At 42.7% G+C, this 19,604-nt stretch overlaps 1 protein-coding gene and 1 non-coding gene across 2 annotated transcripts in view; one reads left to right on the forward strand and one right to left on the reverse strand.

Moving 5' to 3' along the window:
- LOC120065406 (tensin-2-like) overlaps positions 1–13,176 on the forward strand; it is a 34,144-nt gene extending 20,968 nt beyond the window's left edge. The window contains exons 14-23 of the mRNA XM_039016395.1: positions 2,013–2,082; positions 3,417–4,528; positions 4,958–5,086; positions 9,536–9,628; positions 9,895–9,972; positions 10,338–10,406; positions 10,739–10,907; positions 11,060–11,128; positions 12,046–12,075; positions 12,389–13,176. Coding sequence (XP_038872323.1) covers positions 2,013–2,082; positions 3,417–4,528; positions 4,958–5,086; positions 9,536–9,628; positions 9,895–9,972; positions 10,338–10,406; positions 10,739–10,907; positions 11,060–11,128; positions 12,046–12,075; positions 12,389–12,539 — 1,970 coding nt within the window. The 3' untranslated portion in view covers positions 12,540–13,176. The remainder of the gene's footprint in view (positions 1–2,012; positions 2,083–3,416; positions 4,529–4,957; positions 5,087–9,535; positions 9,629–9,894; positions 9,973–10,337; positions 10,407–10,738; positions 10,908–11,059; positions 11,129–12,045; positions 12,076–12,388) is intronic.
- Positions 13,177–14,531: 1,355 nt separating this feature from the next.
- trnaq-uug lies at positions 14,532–14,603 on the reverse strand. Its single transcript has one exon. It is a non-coding gene; the product is annotated as a tRNA-Gln (tRNA).
- Between the last annotated feature and the right edge of the window lie 5,001 nt (positions 14,604–19,604).

Raw genomic sequence — 19,604 nt, forward strand, 5'->3', positions numbered from 1 at the left:
TGCTGAAAGTACAGCGACTGTATTACGTGTCCACTCCATGGTGCTGAAAGTACAGCGACTGTATTACGTGTCCACTCCATGGTGCTGAAAGTACAGCGACTGTAATACGTGTCCACTCCATGGTGCTGAAAGTACAGCGACTGTATTACGTGTCCACTCCATGGTGCTGAAAGTACAGCGACTGTATTACGTGTCCACTCCATGGTGCTGAAAGTACAGCGACTGTATTACGTGTCCACTCCATGGTGCTGAAAGTACAGCGACTGTATTACGTGTCCACTCCATGGTGCTGAAAGTACAGCGACTGTATTACGTGTCCACTCCATGGTGCTGAAAGTACAGCGACTGTATTACGTGTCCACTCCATGGTGCTGAAAGTACAGCGACTGTAATACGTGTCCACTCCATGGTGCTGAAAGTACAGCGACTGTATTACGTGTCCACTCCATGGTGCTGAAAGTACAGCGACTGTATTACGTGTCCACTCCATGGTGCTGAAAGTACAGCGACTGTATTACGTGTCCACTCCATGGTGCTGAAAGTACAGCGACTGTATTACGTGTCCACTCCATGGTGCTGAAAGTACAGCGACTGTATTACGTGTCCACTCCATGGTGCTGAAAGTACAGCGACTGTATTACGTGTCCACTCCATGGTGCTGAAAGTACAGCGACTGTAATACGTGTCCACTCCATGGTGCTGAAAGTACAGCGACTGTAATACGTGTCCACTCCATGGTGCTGAAAGTACAGCGACTGTAATACGTGTCCACTCCATGGTGCTGAAAGTACAGCGACTGTATTAGGTGTCCACTCCATGGTGCTGAAAGTACAGCGACTGTATTACGTGTCCACTCCATGGTGCTGAAAGTACAGCGACTGTATTACGTGTCCACTCCATGATGCTGAAAGTACAGCGACTGTAATACGTGTCCACTCCATGGTGCTGAAAGTACAGCGACTGTATTACGTGTCCACTCCATGGTGCTGAAAGTACAGCGACTGTATTACGTGTCCACTCCATGGTGCTGAAAGTACAGCGACTGTAATACGTGTCCACTCCATGGTGCTGAAAGTACAGCGACTGTATTACGTGTCCACTCCATGGTGCTGAAAGTACAGGGACTGTAATACGTGTCCACTCCATGGTGCTGAAAGTACAGCGACTGTAATACGTGTCCACTCCATGGTGCTGAAAGTACAGCGACTGTAATACGTGTCCACTCCATGGTGCTGAAAGTACAGCGACTGTAATACATGTCCACTCCATGGTGCTGAAAGTACAGCGACTGTATTACGTGTCCACTCCATGATGCTGAAAGTACAGCGACTGTATTACGTGTCCACTCCATGGTGCTGAAGGAGAGCCAGTTTTGGTCTAACACATAGACAGGGCTGATAGACAGGCGACAGCAGTCACACACAGAATCAAATGATGTTAAAGGATAAGCAGCCCATTCATTACCTCTTACGCTCTCAGTAGTGACCTGTAGAGGCCTTGTCCCACCCATTGCAAGTCAAAATATGATTGGTTAATTCCACTGTCACTCCAAAATTCTGCTCTAATACAGTTGAATGGCAGAGGCCTTCTGTCCAGTTTCTGAAGGCCAGCCAATGGCTGGCTGAGCTAGCTAGTTTTATCTACCCAGAGACCACCAAAGAAAATCCTGATTGGATTATTTGTTCTATTCAGTATTAACCCTTCTCTTTCCAACACAAACTGAAGAGATGAAATCAGGAAATTATTACAATTATTGTAAAGATGAAAAAGAAATTAAAACATTTAATTTATAAAATGATACATTTTTATAAATCCTTAGACCTTCTCTGAAGGCCTAGAAGGCCCTGACGGTTCCACACTGATCTCACAGGTACTGTATTATGCACATGTTTACACTAGATGGATAAAATGCAACTGAACTTTCTTTCTTGAACTCTCCTCTCTCATTTACTCCCCCCTCTCTCCTTCTGTCGCTCTGTCTCTCCCTCTCTTTCTCTTAATTTCTCTCTCAGGTGCATCAGATGTGGTGCAAAACAGTGTGGGTATGGAGGACTCTTCTTCCCAGGGGTCATTGGGGCAAAGGTTAGTATTGGGAGAGTGGGAGTTGATCCTAGATCTGTATCTTGGGAACACTTCACCCGTATCATGGATCCATTTTCTTCTTGTGGTGTTTGCTTTAGGTTAGTGTTTTCAGTGTGAATTGTGTGACACATAGTGGTGAAGAAAACTCTGGAGCAGGAAATGTAATCTTTTTCAGCATCAGACCTGCCTAATTCTCACTTGAAACATTGTTTTTGTGTTTAATAAGCTAAATTACAAATTCTGTTAACATATGACCCCAAAGTGAACTGTAGTCTGAGACATTTCAGATTTACATATATATTTTTTTACAAAGTAGTTTGGATGTAGTGAACTACTTTTTCAAACTTTAGTTAAGTAAACTATATTTTTCTTAAGGGTCGCTTTAGTGTAGCTTAACTGCTTCCAGTGTGAAGTAATTGGTAGCTTGGTAAACTATATTTTCAGAGTAGCTTCCCCAACACTGTATACAGTTACATTTACATTTTAGTCATTTAGCAGACGCTCTTATCTAGAGCGACTTACAGTAGAGTGCATACATTTTATTAAATTTTACATACTGAGACAAGGATATCCCTACCGGCCAAACCCTCCCTAACCCGGACGACGCTATGCCAATTGTGCGTCGCCCCACGGACCTCCCGGTTGCGGCCGGCTGCGACAGAGCCTGGGCGCGAACCCAGCCCAGCCTGGGCGCGAACCCAGAGACTCTGGTGGCGCAGCTAGCACTGCGATGCAGTGCCCTAGACCACTGCGCCACCCGGGAGGAGTTATATATTAAACCAGTAATAAACCAGTGATATATTCTGCCAAAAACAGAAATGAGTAACTTCTGGTTTGTTCAGCCATTCCCATGGGGAAAATGAATGTGGAAAGAATAGGGTTTTGGGATAAACGCTGAAAATAAGGTCTGAGGTGAACACAGGGTTAGGAGATCTTATATGTTTTGTTCTATAAGATCATATCAGTCAGTTAACATGACCTTTATGAATTAGGAAGCCTTTGTGTGCTTTTTTTGATTACATAAATCATTCAAAATTCACCAAAGGTGACGTTAGCTGATGAAGATGATCTCATACAACAAAAAGTATAAGATCTCTTAAGCCTGTGTTTACCTCAGACCTTATTTTCTGAGTTTATCCAAAAACCCGACAAATTCAGCTAGGTCCGTCCCCATTTTGGCCCGCTTGCCTCCGTTTGGTTCTTAGTGAATACTGGAAAATCATTATGTACCTTTTCTACTATGTTGTCTTCAGCACTTTTGAAATGTGTAAATGAGCAGAAACAAATCTCTCTCTCTCTCGCTCTCACTCTCTCTCTCTCTCGCTCTCCTCCAGCGAGAAGAAGCCAGATGAACAGACATTTGACGACACTGTAGAAGGTTCCCCCCTGAGTCCTCCAGACGGTCCCCAGGAGCCAAGTCAAGGGCCCCAGCAGATAGAGCCCCTCAGTTGGACCCCAGTTTCTGCAGAGCCAGCCTCCACCTCCACCATCCTGGAGCCTAACACCAATAGTAACAGTAGCACGCCGGAGACCGAAAGGACACCGCACCAAGCCGTAAAATCCACAACGACACCGACACCATCGAAAGATTCACAAAACCAAGGCAGTGACAGCTGTTCTAAAGAGTCCATACAGATGCTGAGTGAATGTGTGAACCCTAGTGACTCACAACAAGTGCACATGGAAGTGCACACTGTAAGTGCAAGTGTGCATCCACCTCCCACTACAGCTGAGGATGGAGAATTGAAGGTCGTGGAGAGAGTACTAGAGATGTCCACTCAGACCGCTGCCGTCCCGAGCGCAAGGCATTCAATCGTCCCTGTCCAAGTGAAACTCAATGGCAGCGGCTCACCCCAATCAGAAAGAGGCTGCAGTGCATCACCGAGCCCTTGCTCTACCCTCAGCTCTGCCCCTCCCTCACCACACCTTTACATTGGCTCCCCAGAGCGACGTCCCTCCCCTCAGCCCTCTCCATTGGCCATGGACCCAGCTGGGCGGAGACTTACCCCTGTGAGTGACAGTGACCCCAAAACCCCATCCCCTGTCCCTGACGGGTACAACACCCCCACCTTCCCCCTGGCGTCCTACTACTATCCCCTTCTCAACATCCCCCACGTCCCATACTCGGGGTACACCGCTGTCACTATCCCCGCCGCCCAGCCCCCACTCCCCGAAAAGAGGCGCCTGTCTTCCATGCCAGGGTACCGCAGTGGGCATGGCTCCCAGTACATCCTGAGTTCCTCCCTGGGTGCCATAGGTACCTCTCCCCAATCTAGCCCCCTCCACGTCACCGTCTCCCCCTCGGTGGGGGTGGGGGGGCTCCCCCTGCCGGTCAGACGAGGACTGGCGCCCCCTATTGTCAGAGAGGAAAGCAGCAAAGTCAATGCCAAGTTTGTACAGGACAGCTCCAAGTTCTGGTACAAGCCTGGCATCTCCAGAGACCAAGGTAAGGGCACAGGCCTGGGTTAAAGTTTTGAAGGATTCCCCTTTATTTAGATAGCCTCCCCACAGATCTAGAGAAGCTCACTCTCAGTGTGAGTTGCAGTGTCAATTGCAACTGTGTTGACAAGCAAACAGGGTGGCAGGTAACCTAGTGGTTAGAGTGTTGGGCTAGTAACCGAAAGGTTGCAAGTTCGAATCCCCGAGCTGACAAGGTACAAATCTGTCTTTCTGCCCCTGAACAATGCTGTCCTAGGCCGTCATTGAAAATAAGAATTTGTTCTTAACTGACTTGCCTAGTTAAATAAAGGTTTAAAAAAAAATGTACGATCATCTTGATTTGAGAAATACTGTTGTAGTGTATACTTGAATTAACTAAGATAACTAATTTCTACTGTAGTAATACTTACTCTAGTGTTCCTCCTCCCCCTTGTAGCCATCGCTGTGTTGAAGGACAAAGAGCCCGGATCCTTCCTGATCAGGAACAGTAACTCCTTTCAAGGGGCCTACGGTCTGGCCCTCAAGGTGGCCAGCCATCCTTCAAACAACATCAACAACAACAAAGGTAATGAGGAATTAATTATTTATTTGACAAAGCATTGAAAAAAATCCATTCTATTTTGTTAGAAGTAATATCATATATATACACACAATTGAAGTCGGAAGTTTACATACACCTTAGCCAAATACATTTAAACTCAGTTTTTCACAATTCCTGACATTTAATCCTAGTAAAAATTCCCTGTTTTAGGTCAGTTAGGATCAACACTTTATTTTAAGAATGTGAAATGTCAGAATAATAGTAGAGAGAATGATTTATTTCAGCTTATATTTCTTTCATCACATTCCCAGTGGGTCAGAAGTTTACATACACAGTATTTGGTAGCATTGCCTTTAAATTGTTTAACTTGGGTCAAACGTTTCGGGTAGCCTTCCACAACCTTCCCACAATAAATTGGGTGAATTCCACCTGACAGAGCTGGTGTAACTGAGTCAGGTTTGTGGGCCTCTTTGCTTGCACACACTTTTTCAGTTCTGCCCACAAATTTTCTATAGGATTGAGGTCAGGGCTTTGTGATGGCCACTCCAATACCTTGACTTTGTTGTCCTTAAGCCATTTTACCACAACTTTGGAAGTATGCTTGGGGTCATTGTCCATTTGGAAGACCCATTTGCGACCAAGCTTTAACTTCTTGACTGATGTCTTGAGATGTTGCTTCAATATATCCACATAATTTTCCTGCCTCATGATGCCATCTATTTTGTGAAGTGCACCAGTCCCTCCTGCAGCAAAGCACCCCCACAACATGATGCTGCCACTCCCGTGCTTCATGGTTGGGATGGTGTTCTTCGGCTTGCAAGCCTCTCCCTTTTTCCTCCAAACATAACGATGGTCATTATGGTCAAACAGTTATATTTTTGTTTCAACAGACCAGAGGACATTTCTCCCAAAGGTACGATCTTTGTCCCCATGTGCAGTTGCCAACCGTAGTCTGGCTTTTTTATGGCAGTTTTGGAGCAGTGGCTTCTTCCTTGCTGAGCGTCCTTTCAGGTTATGTCGATATAGGACTCGTTTTACTGTGGATATAGATACTTTCGTACCTGTTTCCTCCAGCATCTCCACAAGGTCCTTTGCTGTTGTTCTGCGATTGATTTGCACTTTTCGCACCGAAGTACGTTCAACTCTAGGAGACAGAACGCGTCTCCTTCCTGAGCGGTATGACGGCTGCGTGGTCCCATGGTGTTTATACTTGCGTACTATTGTTTGTACAGATGAACGTGGTACCTTCAGGCGTTTGGAAATTGCTCCCAAGGATGAACCAGACTTGTGGAGGTCTACAATTTTTTTTCTGAGGTCTTGGCTGATTTCTTTTGATTTTCCCATGATGTCAAGCAAAGAGGCACTGAGTTTGAAGGTAGGCCTTGAAATACACCCACAGGTACACCTCCAATTGACTCAAATGATGTCAATTAGCCTTTGAGAAGCTTCTAAAGCCATGACATCATTTTCTGGAATTTTCCAAGCTGTTTATAGCTGTTTATAGGCACAGTTAACTTGTATGTATGTTAACTTCTGACCCAATGTAATTGTGATACAGTGAGTTATAAGTAAAATAATCTGTCTGTAAACAATAGTTGGACAAATTACTTGTATCATGCGCTAAGTAGATGTCCTAACCGACTTGCCAAAACTATAGTTTGTTAACAAGAAATTTGTGAAGTGGTTGAAAAACAAGTTTTAATGACTCCAACCTAAGTGTATGTAAACCTCCGACTTCAACTGTGTATATATATATATATATATATATATATAGATATATATACACACACACACACACACACACACACACAGACTACCGGTCAAAAGTTTTAGAATACCTACTCATTCAAGGGTTTTTCTTTATTTTTGCTATTTTCTACATTGTAGAATAACAGTGAATATATCAATGAAATAACACATATCAAATGAAATAACACATATGGAATCATGTAAAAAAAAAAAAAAAAAAAAGTGTTAAACAAATCAAAATATATTTAATATTTGAGATTCTTCAAATAGCCACCCTTTGCCTTGATGACAGCTTTGCACACTCTTGGCATTCTCTCAACCAGCTTCATCTGGAATGCTTTTCCAACAGTCTTGAAGGAGTTCCCACATATGCTGAGCACTTGTTGGCTGCTTTTCTTTCACTCTGCAGTCCGACTCATCCCAAACCTTCTCAATTTGTTTGAGGTCGGGGGATTGTGGAGGCCAGATCATCTGATGCAGCACTCCATCACTCTCCTTGGTAAAGTAGACCTTACAAAGCCTGGAGGTGTGTTGGGTCATTGTCCTGTTGAAAAATAAATGATTGTCCCACTAATCCCAAACCAGATGGGATGGTGTATCGCTACAGAATGCTGTGGTAGCCATGCTGGTTAAGTGTGCCTTGAATTCTAAATTCTAAATTCTAAATCACAGACAGTGTCACCAGCAAAGCACCCCCACACCATAACACCTCCTCCTCCATGCTTTATGGTGGGAAATATACATGCAGAGATCGTCCGTCCACCCACACCGCGTCTTTGAAAGACACGCCGGTTGTAACCAAAAATCTCACATTTGGACTCCAATTTCCACCGGTCTAATGTCCATTTCTCGTGTTTCTTGGCCCAAGCAAGTCTCTTCTTATTGGTGTCCTTTAGTAGTGGTTTCTTTGCAGCACTTTGACCATGAAGGCCTGATTCACACAGTCTCCTCTGAACAGTTGATGTTGAGATCTGTCTGTTATTTGAGCTCTGTGAAGCATTCATTTGGGCTGCAATTTCTGAGGCTCGTAACGCTAATGAACTTATCCTCTGCAGCAGAGGTAACTATGGGGCTGCGGTCCAAACACTTAAAAGACACACCATCGTCCACTTACCCTCACCTTATGCCCTTGGGGGAATCCCCGTCGCTATCTTGGAGGTCGGTCCAAATGATTAGCCAAGCAAGGGAAGTTTGCAACGTAAGCCCCTCAGCCCTCGTTTTTAGTCGGCTTTGCGAGTGTACAATTATGTTCACTTCGGGGCCTAAAACTCCCCATAATTCAATTTGCGACGATTGTACATCGGCTATAAAAAGTCAACGAAAACTTTAAAACAACATTAATGGAGAAGTCAACATACAATGTAAGTAAAAACGAATGGTTATCTTTGGAAATTGTAGAACTAAAACATTTTCCATCTTCAGAAGTTCCAGCTAGGCATCCTAATGTTAGTTAGATAATTAATTTGCTAGCTATCATACAGTATATTAATAATTCTATATTTAATATAAGTAGACATGCACTCATAATTGACTAACGCATATTAAGCTCCCACAATCTACCGGTGGCTGAAAACACAATCATGGCGGGATGAGCGAGTGACGAATTTCCGGCCAAGGGTGGTCCATTTAAAAATAATTCCTTCCTCCCTCACCCTTTGAGGGGATAAGGTGTGTTTTTTAAGTGTTTGGACCTCAGTCTGGGTCTCCCATTCCTGCGGCGGTCCTCATGAGAGCCAGTTTCATCATAGCGCTTGATGGTTTTTGCGACTGCATGTAACAGTATAACTTTAGTCTGTCCCCTCGCCCCGGGCGCGAACCAGGGACCCTCTGCACACATCAACAACAGCATCGTTACCCATCACTCCACAAAAGCCGCGGCCCTTGCAGAGCAAGGGGAACCACTACTTCAAGGTCTCAGAGCAAGTGACGTCACCGATTGAAAGGCTATTAGCGCGCACCACCGCTAACTAGATAGCCATTTCACATCCGTTACATGCACTTGAAGAAACTCTCAAAGTTCTTGAAATTTACGCATTGACTGACCTTCATGTCTTAAAGTAATGATGGACTGTCGTTTGTCTTTGCTTATTTGAGCTGCTCTTGCCATAATACGGTATTTTAGGGCTATCTTCTGTATATCCCCCTACCTTGTCACAACACAAATGATTGGCTCAAACGCATTAAGAAGGAAAGAAATTCCACAAATTACCTTTTAAGAAGGCACACCTGTTAATTGAAATGCATTCCAGGTGACTACCTCATGAAGCTGGTGGAGAGAATGGCAAGAGTGTGCAAAGCTGTCATCAAGGCAAAGGGTGGCTATTTGAAGAATCTCAAATATTAAATATATTTTGATTTGTTTAACACATTTTGCTTACTACATGATTCAACATGTGTTATTTCATGGTTTTGATGACTTCACTATTATTCTGCAATGTAGAAAATAGTCAAAATAAAGACAAATCCTTGAATGAGTAGGTGTTCTAAAACTTTTTACCGGTAGTGTATGTATATATATCTTTCTCACCCTCTCTCTCTCTCTCTCTCTCTCTCTCTCTCTCTCTCTCTCTCTCTCTCTCTCTCTCTCTCTCTCTCTCTCTCTCCCCCCCTCCCTCACTATTCCTCCCCCTATCCCCTGTCTCTCTCCCTGTGTCTCTCTCGCCCTGTCTCTCCCTATCCCTCGCTCCTCTCTGTCTTCCTCCCTCCTTTTTCTCTCTGTCTCAGTGGTTGATCAGGAGCATCTGGTCAGACACTTCCTCATTGAGACAGGCTCTCGGGGGGTCAAGATAAAGGGCTGTCAGAATGAGTCCTATTTCGGTGAGTCCTATTTCTGTCCTGCAGATGTCACTGTTGGCCTCACAATTAAGTCTATCATTGCTTTAATACCATTTTGCACACGGCTCAGATATTTCATTTCACATTATCCTTCACAGTACATTTCCAGTAACTATTGTGTATGCGTAACCAGGTCAGCGCAGTACAGCTCTGCCCGGCTCAGTAGTGGGAAGATGGTTAGAAAGTGACTTTCCTTCCTTGTCTCCGCTCCTTCACCTGTGTTGATCTGATATGCGTATGTGTTTTAGGAAGTTTATCTGCCTTGGTGTACCAGCGCTCACTCACCCCTATCTCCCTGCCATGCGCCCTATGCATCCCTGAGAAAGGTAAATCCCTGTGTTTCAACAGAATCACTTTGTATCAAACAGTATGGGGGCCGATACTATATGTATACTATACCTGTATCAATATGGCATGGGCTATGTGTGTGTGCACGACACAATATACAATAGATGCTGAGTGTACAAAACATTATGCAACTCAATATTAGGAAGGTGTTCTTAATGTTTTGTACACTCAATGTATATTTACATTAAAAAGAGTGTATGGTGTGCACGTGTATATGAGAAATGTGTATTGGGAGTGTGTAATGTATAAGTATGGATGCGTGTTGTGCAGGTACGTACACAGAGAGTTAGCATGGTTTAGTGGTGTCATGGGGAAATGTCCTAACGATATTGTGGTGTTCCAGATCTGGTCGGAGAGCTGCAGAGTGCCAGCAACACCAGTACGGCAGCTGACCTCCTCAAACAGGGCGCAGGTGAGAGAAAGTTCAAGGGTCAAATACAGCTGCAATGCAGGCTTTGGCCAGTAGTGGCCGCTCAAGGTCCCTGTAAAGAGATGGGTAAACAGAGTGGAATGCTAGCATGACTTAGTAAAATATACCCCATTTACATCAACGAACTCTCACATTCTATCAATGCATTGAGCTCGGCAAGCTTATCTCAAGTTCGGTGGGGCCTTGCCTGACCCATCCACATCTCGAAATACTGTTCATCCATCATTCCTAATCTCTCAGTCTCTCTCTCTCTCTCCCTCCTTCCCACCATCCTCTCCCATCCTCCCTCTCTCTGTCTCCCTCCCTCCATCCAGCCTGTAACATGCTCTACCTAAACTCTGTGGAGACAGAGTCACTAACGGGGCCTCAGGCTGTCTCCAAGGCGATCAGGTGCACTCTGACCCAGAGCCCTCAGCCCATGGCCACCTTGGTCCACTTCAAAGTGTCCACTCAGGGCATCACGCTGACCGACAGTCAAAGGAGGTGTGTTTTAAAACATTTTGCAACAGAACACTAAAATTAGCATTTCTTATTGGACCATGGTGTAAGTGTAGGCAGTCCCTCGTATGCCACGCCCTCCTTGTTTGATTCTGTTTTCTTCCGTTTGGTGCCTAATGAATACAACCACTATGCAGACTCTTCTTCAGGAGACACTACCCCATCAACAGTGTGACCTTCAGCAGCGTGGATCCTCAGGACAAGAGGTGGGCCCAACGTCAGGCAACGCCTGGAACAATGGGGTCTGATGCTCTGGCTTTAGGCCTATATGCAATCACTGCGACATAGACCTTGTGCACATGTGAATACCACCGAATGAAAGTTGAAATGTGACGTGTCGTGAGCAATGATTTATACGTGCTGTGTAGAGACGTTGACCTTGTATTTTGACATGGCTGCCCACTACTTCGTTGTGGTTCAGGGTTGGGTCAATTCATCTCTAAATTGTTTAATGTTAAAACAGCAATCAGCAGTAGTAACAATAACAAAGCGTATTCAGTAAAAAGCTGAGGGATGGGGCTGGAGGAATGTAATCACTCTCAAATTCGTAGCCAGAGCTATGGATGAAAGGACTGACCATCCATAATATCAAAATGATAGTTCTAACCATGTCTGTTGGTTTACATTTACTTGGTTTACAAACATGGGAGTAAAACAAGCTTATATTTTGGGCTCTGATGGGATACGACAGTTGAACTAATCTCATGATGCATTTCTAAGTTATTTTCTTCAAGAGTCATTGGGACATATCATGAATTTATAAGTCCAAAATGGATGTAGCAACTGCTGATTGCACCTTTAACTTAAAATGTATTTCAAATCTAATAGATCCCAACTCTGTTGTGGCTAAATGTTGCTATAGCCTACTGCAAATTAACCCTGGATTGCATCATTATGGCTGAATTCTGCTACATCTAGAAGGGCCTTCTATGGGTGTTTCTACTGTTCATACTGGTATGGTATAAACCTTTTTGTGTATTGTGCAACTATCGTATAGTATGCCTTTTTTGGTTAAGAACAACAACCATGACAGTATGACTGCTCTTCTTTCTCAATGCATCTAAGACATGTTGTCTTTATGTCCCTGTCTGTCTGTCTGTCTCTGTCTGTCTGTCTGCTTCAGGTGGACTAATTCTGATAACAAGTCAAGCAAGTAAGTGCTTGTTTCTCTGCTTCTGACTGTGTGTGGATATAATTGTGTGTGCTTCATGGCAATTTATCATAGTGTTCTCATTTTATAAAATGATGACTCTTATCAAATAGATCCCTACATTGAATGAACCTGAAGAGAACTACAATGAATATAAGTAATGTGATGCTCCAGAGTTTCTTGTAATATCTGTGCTTCTCATGAGAAGAGTGCATTGAAAAAACTGTTTTCTACCATCATAGATAAAAAAACACATCCTATTCGCTTTCACCGCCTCTCATCGCTCTCTCTCTCTCTTCATCCCTCACTCCTGCAGGGTGTTTGGTTTCGTGGCCAGGCGGACTGGCAGCACATCGGAGAATGTGTGTCACCTGTTTGCCGAGATGGACCCAGAGCAGCCGGCTGTGGCCATCGTCAACTTCATCAACAAGGTCATGCTGGGGCCCCAGCAGCAGCAACGCAGATGAGTTAGTACTCCCAGGGGCCACAGAGAAAGGGCATAACTGGGTGTAAATCGGTGTGTGGGAGGAAATTGGTGGTTTGGGTATGTGTGTCTGCAAATTGGTCTGTCTGTGTGTGTGTTTTTGCATGTTTGAAGACAGCTGTCAACTGGTGAGGAACCGGATTGGGCACAATCATGTCCATCAGGACGGTATATTACAAAGGTACAGAATAACTTTTGAGGTGATAGCTTTAAGCTTTTCCTCTACAATTGAGTGGATTAACACCACCTCTGCCTGGGGAGATTTTGCATTGAATTATTTTGTAACGTCCATTCAGTTACTGTTTGCCATCACCTTTCATTTAATCATGTTATTCATGACTATGAAGTATTTGTAATTTTAAATAGGCAAGCCTTGTCAAAGCCTGTACGATGTCAATGACTACCCAGTTTGCACACATGCAGATATGGAAAATCACTTGTTTTGTTGGTCAGTATTATGTTACCCAATGTCTGTATAGTCAACCTCTTTGAAGAGAAAACAGTCCGGAAGGGGGTTATACAGTAAATACACTGAGTGGACAAAACATTAAGAACACCTGCTCTTTCCATGACATAGATTGACCAGGTGAATCCAGGTGAACGCTACAACCCCTCATTGATGTCAGTTGTTAAATCCACTTCAATCAGTGTAGATGAAGTGGAGGAGACAGGTTAAAGAATGATTTTTAAGCATGGAGACAATTGAGACATGGATTGTGTGTGTGCCATTCAGAGGGTGAATGGGCAAGACAAAAAATGTAAGTGCCTTTGAACAGGGAATGGTAGTAGGTGCCAGGCGCACCGGTTTGTGTCAAGAACTGCAACGCTGCTGGGTTTTTTCATGCTCAACAGTTTCCCGTGTGTATCAAGAATGGTCCACCACCCAAAGGACATCAAGCCAACTTGACACAACTGTGAGAAGCATTGGAGTCTACATGGTCCAGCATCCCTGTGGAACGCTTTCGATACCTTGTAGAATCCATGACCTGACGAGTTGAAGCTGTTCTGAGGGAAAAGGGGGGGGTGCAACTTTATATTAGGAAGGTGTTCTTAATGTTTTATACACTTTGTGTGTGTGTGTAAGCTCACAATGTAAGTGATATTGGTCTCGCATTGAGAATCAGGAAATAATCCTTCCCCCGATAAACTTGTTTTTGATATGATATCAAACTATATTTCATATGCAAATGAAATCAACCTGCTAATGAACCATGCAGTCAAATGGAGCTTAAAAATAGTCCCAGCTCAACATGCTTCACAGAATGGGATACAGCAAGAAAAGAAGAACCATAACTGAATAGTTGTATGATGATCTTATTTTTACTGTGTTATCTTGGAGAAAGAAGTAGCTTACTGGTATCTGAGGACAACTATAATATCACATTAGAAAAAGCCTTCCATCAACACTAAAGGGGTACAAATTCGTATTGTCTAATTGCCTAGGTATGCAAATAACTTTCACTGAAGCCAAAGACAATAACCAAGCACTCATATTTTGTTTTGTATAGGTATACTGTATTATTGAGACTTGGTTATTTTATACTCTTTTTGCTGTTATCAAGTGTTTTATATGGGAAAACATTTTTTTTGTATTTTTCATATGGAGTTTATATGACAGAAATAATATATTTTAAGTGTCTGAAAAAGTTTATAGGCCTAACAAATGGTGTAATAAAAACATGTATCTTTTTTTTAACTGAAAATGTAGTAAATAAAAGGGTTGAAAATTAATTATGTCTGCCTTTATTGCAATTCCCTCTGAAAATGTGTATATTTCCTTGGGATTTTATTAGATCCATCAAAATAGGCCTGTGGTGGTAGACTATTTATGGGGATATCAGAGAATGGATATGAGACAATAAATTCACATTCATCCATGATTTAGATCTGAGATATAACCACAATTAATTGTAATGTTAATAAGATGGGCAATTTATAAATTGTGTGACTAAGGATATTTTAAATCAAAAGGACGAGGTCCTACCGAGATTTGAACTCGGATCGCTGGATTCAAAGTCCAGAGTGCTAACCATTACACCATAGGACCGCTCTCGGCTTAAACCTCTTCAAGTAGTGTTGTTATGCAGTCGTAACGATTCTACCCCGTAAAACAAGTTGCTAGCTACTCGTGTTTTAGTAACGCAATTCAAGTTTATAGTTGCAACTATGACAGCAACCATTTACAACGTGGAGTTGCAAAAACATGCAAGCCTAAATGAGGGCAAAAGAAAAAGACATGGATAGCTAGCAAACTAATTATCTAGCTGACCAGCTACTGAATAGAGCAGCAACAGTAGCAAGCTTTCCCCTCGTAGTTTTATGCTAGTTATCTACGTACAGCTAGAAAATAACACCATTCTTATGAATTAATTCGTCCTCGATTCTATTTTCACAATTTTAATAGCCAGCTGAGGGTTTCTCCTCCTAGCAAGCAAACGTTACCATCCAGCTAACGCAAGCATAGTTAGGCTATCTGTTAGCTAGCTAGCTACATTGAACCAATAAAGGCATGACGGTTCGTAAATGTAGAAGACGAATACTGGTTTCTGCTGGACATAATACCGCATACAACTAGGACAGTTCAATTAGCCTAGCTAGCTGCGCTGGAAGTGTGTATGCTGCATGTTCATGATGGCATTGCTTCCGGCCCTGGTTATGTTGCAGCTGACATATACAGCCCTTTTGAGTGGGATAGATGCCGCGTTCACGTTAAGGCCGTAACTATTTTTTTTCTATATATTGTTTTATTAACAACAAATCAATACAGGAAGTATAAATAATATACAAAGGACAATTGGGCTAGGGGGTACAATATCACGTTACACAAGGACCCTAAGGGACAACATTCAAATCAAATCAAATTTTATTTGTCACATACACATGGTTAGCAGATGTTAATGCGAGTGTAGCGAAATGCTTGTGCTTCTAGTTCTGACAATGCAGAAATAACCAACGAGTAATCTAACCTAACAATTCCACAACTACTACCTTATACACACAAGTGTAAAGGGATAAAGAATATGTGCATAAAGATATATGAATGAGTGATGGTACAGAACGGCATAGGCAAGATGCAGTAGATGGTATAGAGTACAGTATATACATATGAGATGAGTAATGTAGGGTATATAAACATAAAGTGGCATAGTTTAAAGTGGCTAGTGATACATGTATTACATAAAGATGGCAAGATGCAGTAGATGATATAGAGTACAGTATATACATATACATATGAGATGAGTAATGTAGGGTATGTAAACATTATATTAAGTGGCATTGTTTAAAGTGGCTAGTGATATATTTTTACATCAATTTCCATCAATTCCCATTATTAAAGTGGCTGGAGTTGAGTCAGTATGTTGGCAGCAGCCTCTAAATGTTAGTGGTGGCTGTTTAACAGTCTGATGGCCTTGAGATAGAAGCTGTTTTTCAGTCTCTCGGTCCCTGCTTTGATGCACCTGTACTGACCTCGCCTTCTGGATGATAGCGGGGTGAATAGGCAGTGGCTCGGGTGGTTGTTGTCCTTGATGATCTTTATGGCCTTCCTGTGACATCGGGTGGTGTAGGTGTCCTGGAGGGCAGGTAGTTTGCCCCCGGTGATGCGTTGTGCAGACCTCACTACCCTCTGGAGAGCCTTACGGTTGTGGGCGGAGCAGTTGCCGTACCAGGCGGTGATACAGCCCGACAGGATGCTCGACGATTGTGCATCTGTAGAAGTTTGTGAGTGCTTTTGGTGACAAGCCGAATTTCTTCAGCCTCCTGAGGTTGCGCCTTCTTCACAACGCTGTCTGTGTGGGTGGACCAATTCAGTTTGTCCGTGATGTGTACGCCGAGGAACTTAAAACTGACTACCCTCTCCACTACTGTCCCGTCGATGTGGATAGGGGGGTGCTCCCTCTGCTGTTTCCTGAAGTCCACAATTATCTCCTTTGTTTTGTTGACGTTGAGTGTGAGGTTATTTTCCTGACACCACACTCCGAGGGCCCTCACCTCCTCCCTGTAGGCCGTCTCGTCATTGTTGGTAATCAAGCCTACCACTGTAGTGTCGTCCGCAAACTTTATGATTGAGTTGGAGGCGTGCATGGCCACGCAGTCGTGGGTGAACAGGGAGTACAGGAGAGGGCTCAGAACGCACCCTTGTGGGGCCCCAGTGTTGAGGATCAGCGGGGTGGAGATGTTGTTACCTACCCTCACCACCTGGGGGTGGCCCGTCAGGAAGTCCAGTACCCAGTTGCACAGGACGGGGTCGAGACCCAGGGTCTCGAGCTTGATGACGAGTTTGGAGGGTACTATGGTGTTGAATGCTGAGCTGTAGTCGATGAACAGCATTCTCACATAGGCATTCACTTATAATTCTAACAGCTTTTTTGTTAGAGTATTTAATTGTCTTAAAATACAGTTCAATTTATTTTTGTAATGTAAGAAAATGTGGTGTTTTGTTTGTAAATTTATATTTGTGAATATGAAATTTGGCCAAAAGAATAACCGTAGGTAGGTAAAGCATCCAAGCAGTACATCTCTCCACAATAGTGTAAGATCATCTTAAATGTGTTCAGTTAAAAATCTACTGATGTCTTGCCACAGTTTTCTTACATGAATACAATGCCAAAAAAGATGCTACACTGTTTCTGGGTGGTCATTACAAAAGGAACATTTTGAGTTGATGTTTCCTTATACTTCTTCATATAGTGGTTGGCAGGATAATATTTATGAATAATTTTAAAGGAAACTTCCTTAATTTTGTTAACAAGTAGGTATGTGTGTGGCAACATCCAAACTTTTTTCCAATAGATATTATCAATAAATCCATTCCAATAAGGCATAGATACAACATCCTGCTGAAACAAGATTAGTAGCGCTCTGTTGTTAAATGGACCAAAAGAGAAACAAATCTTTCCTACTGATGAGTCAACAGGGTCAACGGAAGGTAGGCTCTGAGGGTCAGGTCTTGGCACGTTCCTGAATAATAAAGCAACACCTGAGGGAATGGCATCTAAAACAATTGCAAAATCTTTAGGTGTTACAGGGATCTTGTAAAGTGATAAGAATTCCTTATAATGAAGTAAAAGACCCTCTGCATTTACCAGTTGGCTCACCAATAGGATATTATTTCGGAACCAATATTCTAAAAACAAATAACTATTTTTCTACAATATATCCCGATTATTCCAAATATAATATCTTTGTGGAGAAAAATTATGCTTATAAATTAAGGACCATGACAAGAAAACCTGCAGATGAAAAGCAGAACGTTTCACTGGAACTTTGTCAATATTATAATTGCAAACCAACATGACGTTAAGGCCACAAAAAGTAGAGAAAACATGATGAGAAATAAAATTCCACATAGAAGTGGGTCTCCTTAGGAATTGTTTTATCCAATTGATCTTAAAAGTATTATTTAAGGTAGTAAAGTCCAGAAAATTCAGCCCACCATTCTCATAAGTGTTCATTACAACAGTTTTTCTAATGTAATGGGTACGGTTTCTCCAAAGAAAGTTGAAAAGCATCTGGTCTATTTCCTTACTTATTTTACCGTCAAGATATAAAGATAGAGCGCCATATGTTAGTCTAGAGATACCTTCGGCCTTGGTTATTAGGACTCTTCCTTTTAAAGATAAGTCCCTCTGTAACCATTGATTTAGCTTCTTCTGTCATTTTTTAATAAGAGGGTTAAAATTTAGTAAGCCTCTAGACTTCTGATCCTTTGTAATGGTTATGCCTAAATATGTAAGTTCTTCTTTTACTGGAATACCATAATATGAAGGTGTCACACAATCTTTGACAGCCATGAGTTCACATTTATTAATGTTAAGATGTAGACCAGACACTTTGGAAAAGGATTGAATCACATTGATCGATATGGGAATTTGGTTAGCGTCTTTCAGAAAAAGTGTAGTATCGTCAGCCAGCTGGCTTGGTCGTAACTAGGAAACTCGGAAATGTGCTAACTGGTTGTAGTTATACACGTGCCGCGTTAAACGAATCAGAAAGTCAAGGTGCAAGGGTAGGATGGCTCAAATTACTGTAATGCCATAGAGTTTATACTGTACTGTCTTTGGTCATGCTCAACCTAAAAACTGGAAACGAAACTGGTTTGTTCAGCCATTCATTCATTCTGGTTTGTTCAGCCATTCATTCATTCTGGTTTGTTCAACCATTCATTCCTATGGGATAAATTAACGGCGAAAATAAGCTCTGAGGTTAACACAAAAAGTGAAGTTAGCTGATTAAAAAAATATATATATTTCAACTTTATTTAACCAGGTAGGCCAGTTGAGAACAAGTTCTCATTTACAACTGCGACCTGGCCAAGACAAAGCAAAGTGACACAATCAACAACACCGAGTTACACATGGAATAAACAAACGTACAGTCAATAACACAATAGAAAAAGTCTATATACAGTGTGTGCAAATGGCGTAAGGAGGTAAGGCAATAAATAGGCCATAGTAGCAAAGTAATTACAATTTAGCAAATTAACACTGGAGTGATAGATGTGCAGATGATGATGTGCAAGTAGAAATACTGGTGTGCAAAAGAGCAAAAAAGTAAATAAAACAATATGGGGATGAGGTAGGTAGTTGGATGGGCTATTTACAGATGGGCTGTGTACAGCTGCAGCGATCGGTAAACTGCACAGATAGCTGATGCTTAAAGTTAGTGAGGGAGATCTCCAACTTCAGCGATTTTTGCAATTCGTTCCAGTCATTGGCAGCAGAGAACTGGAAGGAAAGGCTACGTGTGGGTGTTGTTACAGTGACCAGTGAGCTGAGATAAGGCAGAGCTTTACCTAGCAGAGACTTATAAATGACCTGGAGCCATTGGGTCTGGCGACGAATTTGTAGCGAGGGCCAGCCGACTAGAGCATACAGGTCGCAGTGGTGGGTGGTATATGGGGCTTTGGTGACAAAACGGATGGCACTGTGATAGACTGCATCCAGTTTGCTGAGTAGAGTGTTGGAGGCTATTTTGTAAATGAAGTCGAGGATCGGTAGGATAGTCAGTTTTACGAGGGTATGTTTGGCAGCGTGAGTGAAGGAGGCTT

Source organism: Salvelinus namaycush, chromosome 20 (assembly GCF_016432855.1).
Source record: "Salvelinus namaycush isolate Seneca chromosome 20, SaNama_1.0, whole genome shotgun sequence".
Classification (NCBI taxonomy): domain Eukaryota; kingdom Metazoa; phylum Chordata; class Actinopteri; order Salmoniformes; family Salmonidae; genus Salvelinus; species Salvelinus namaycush.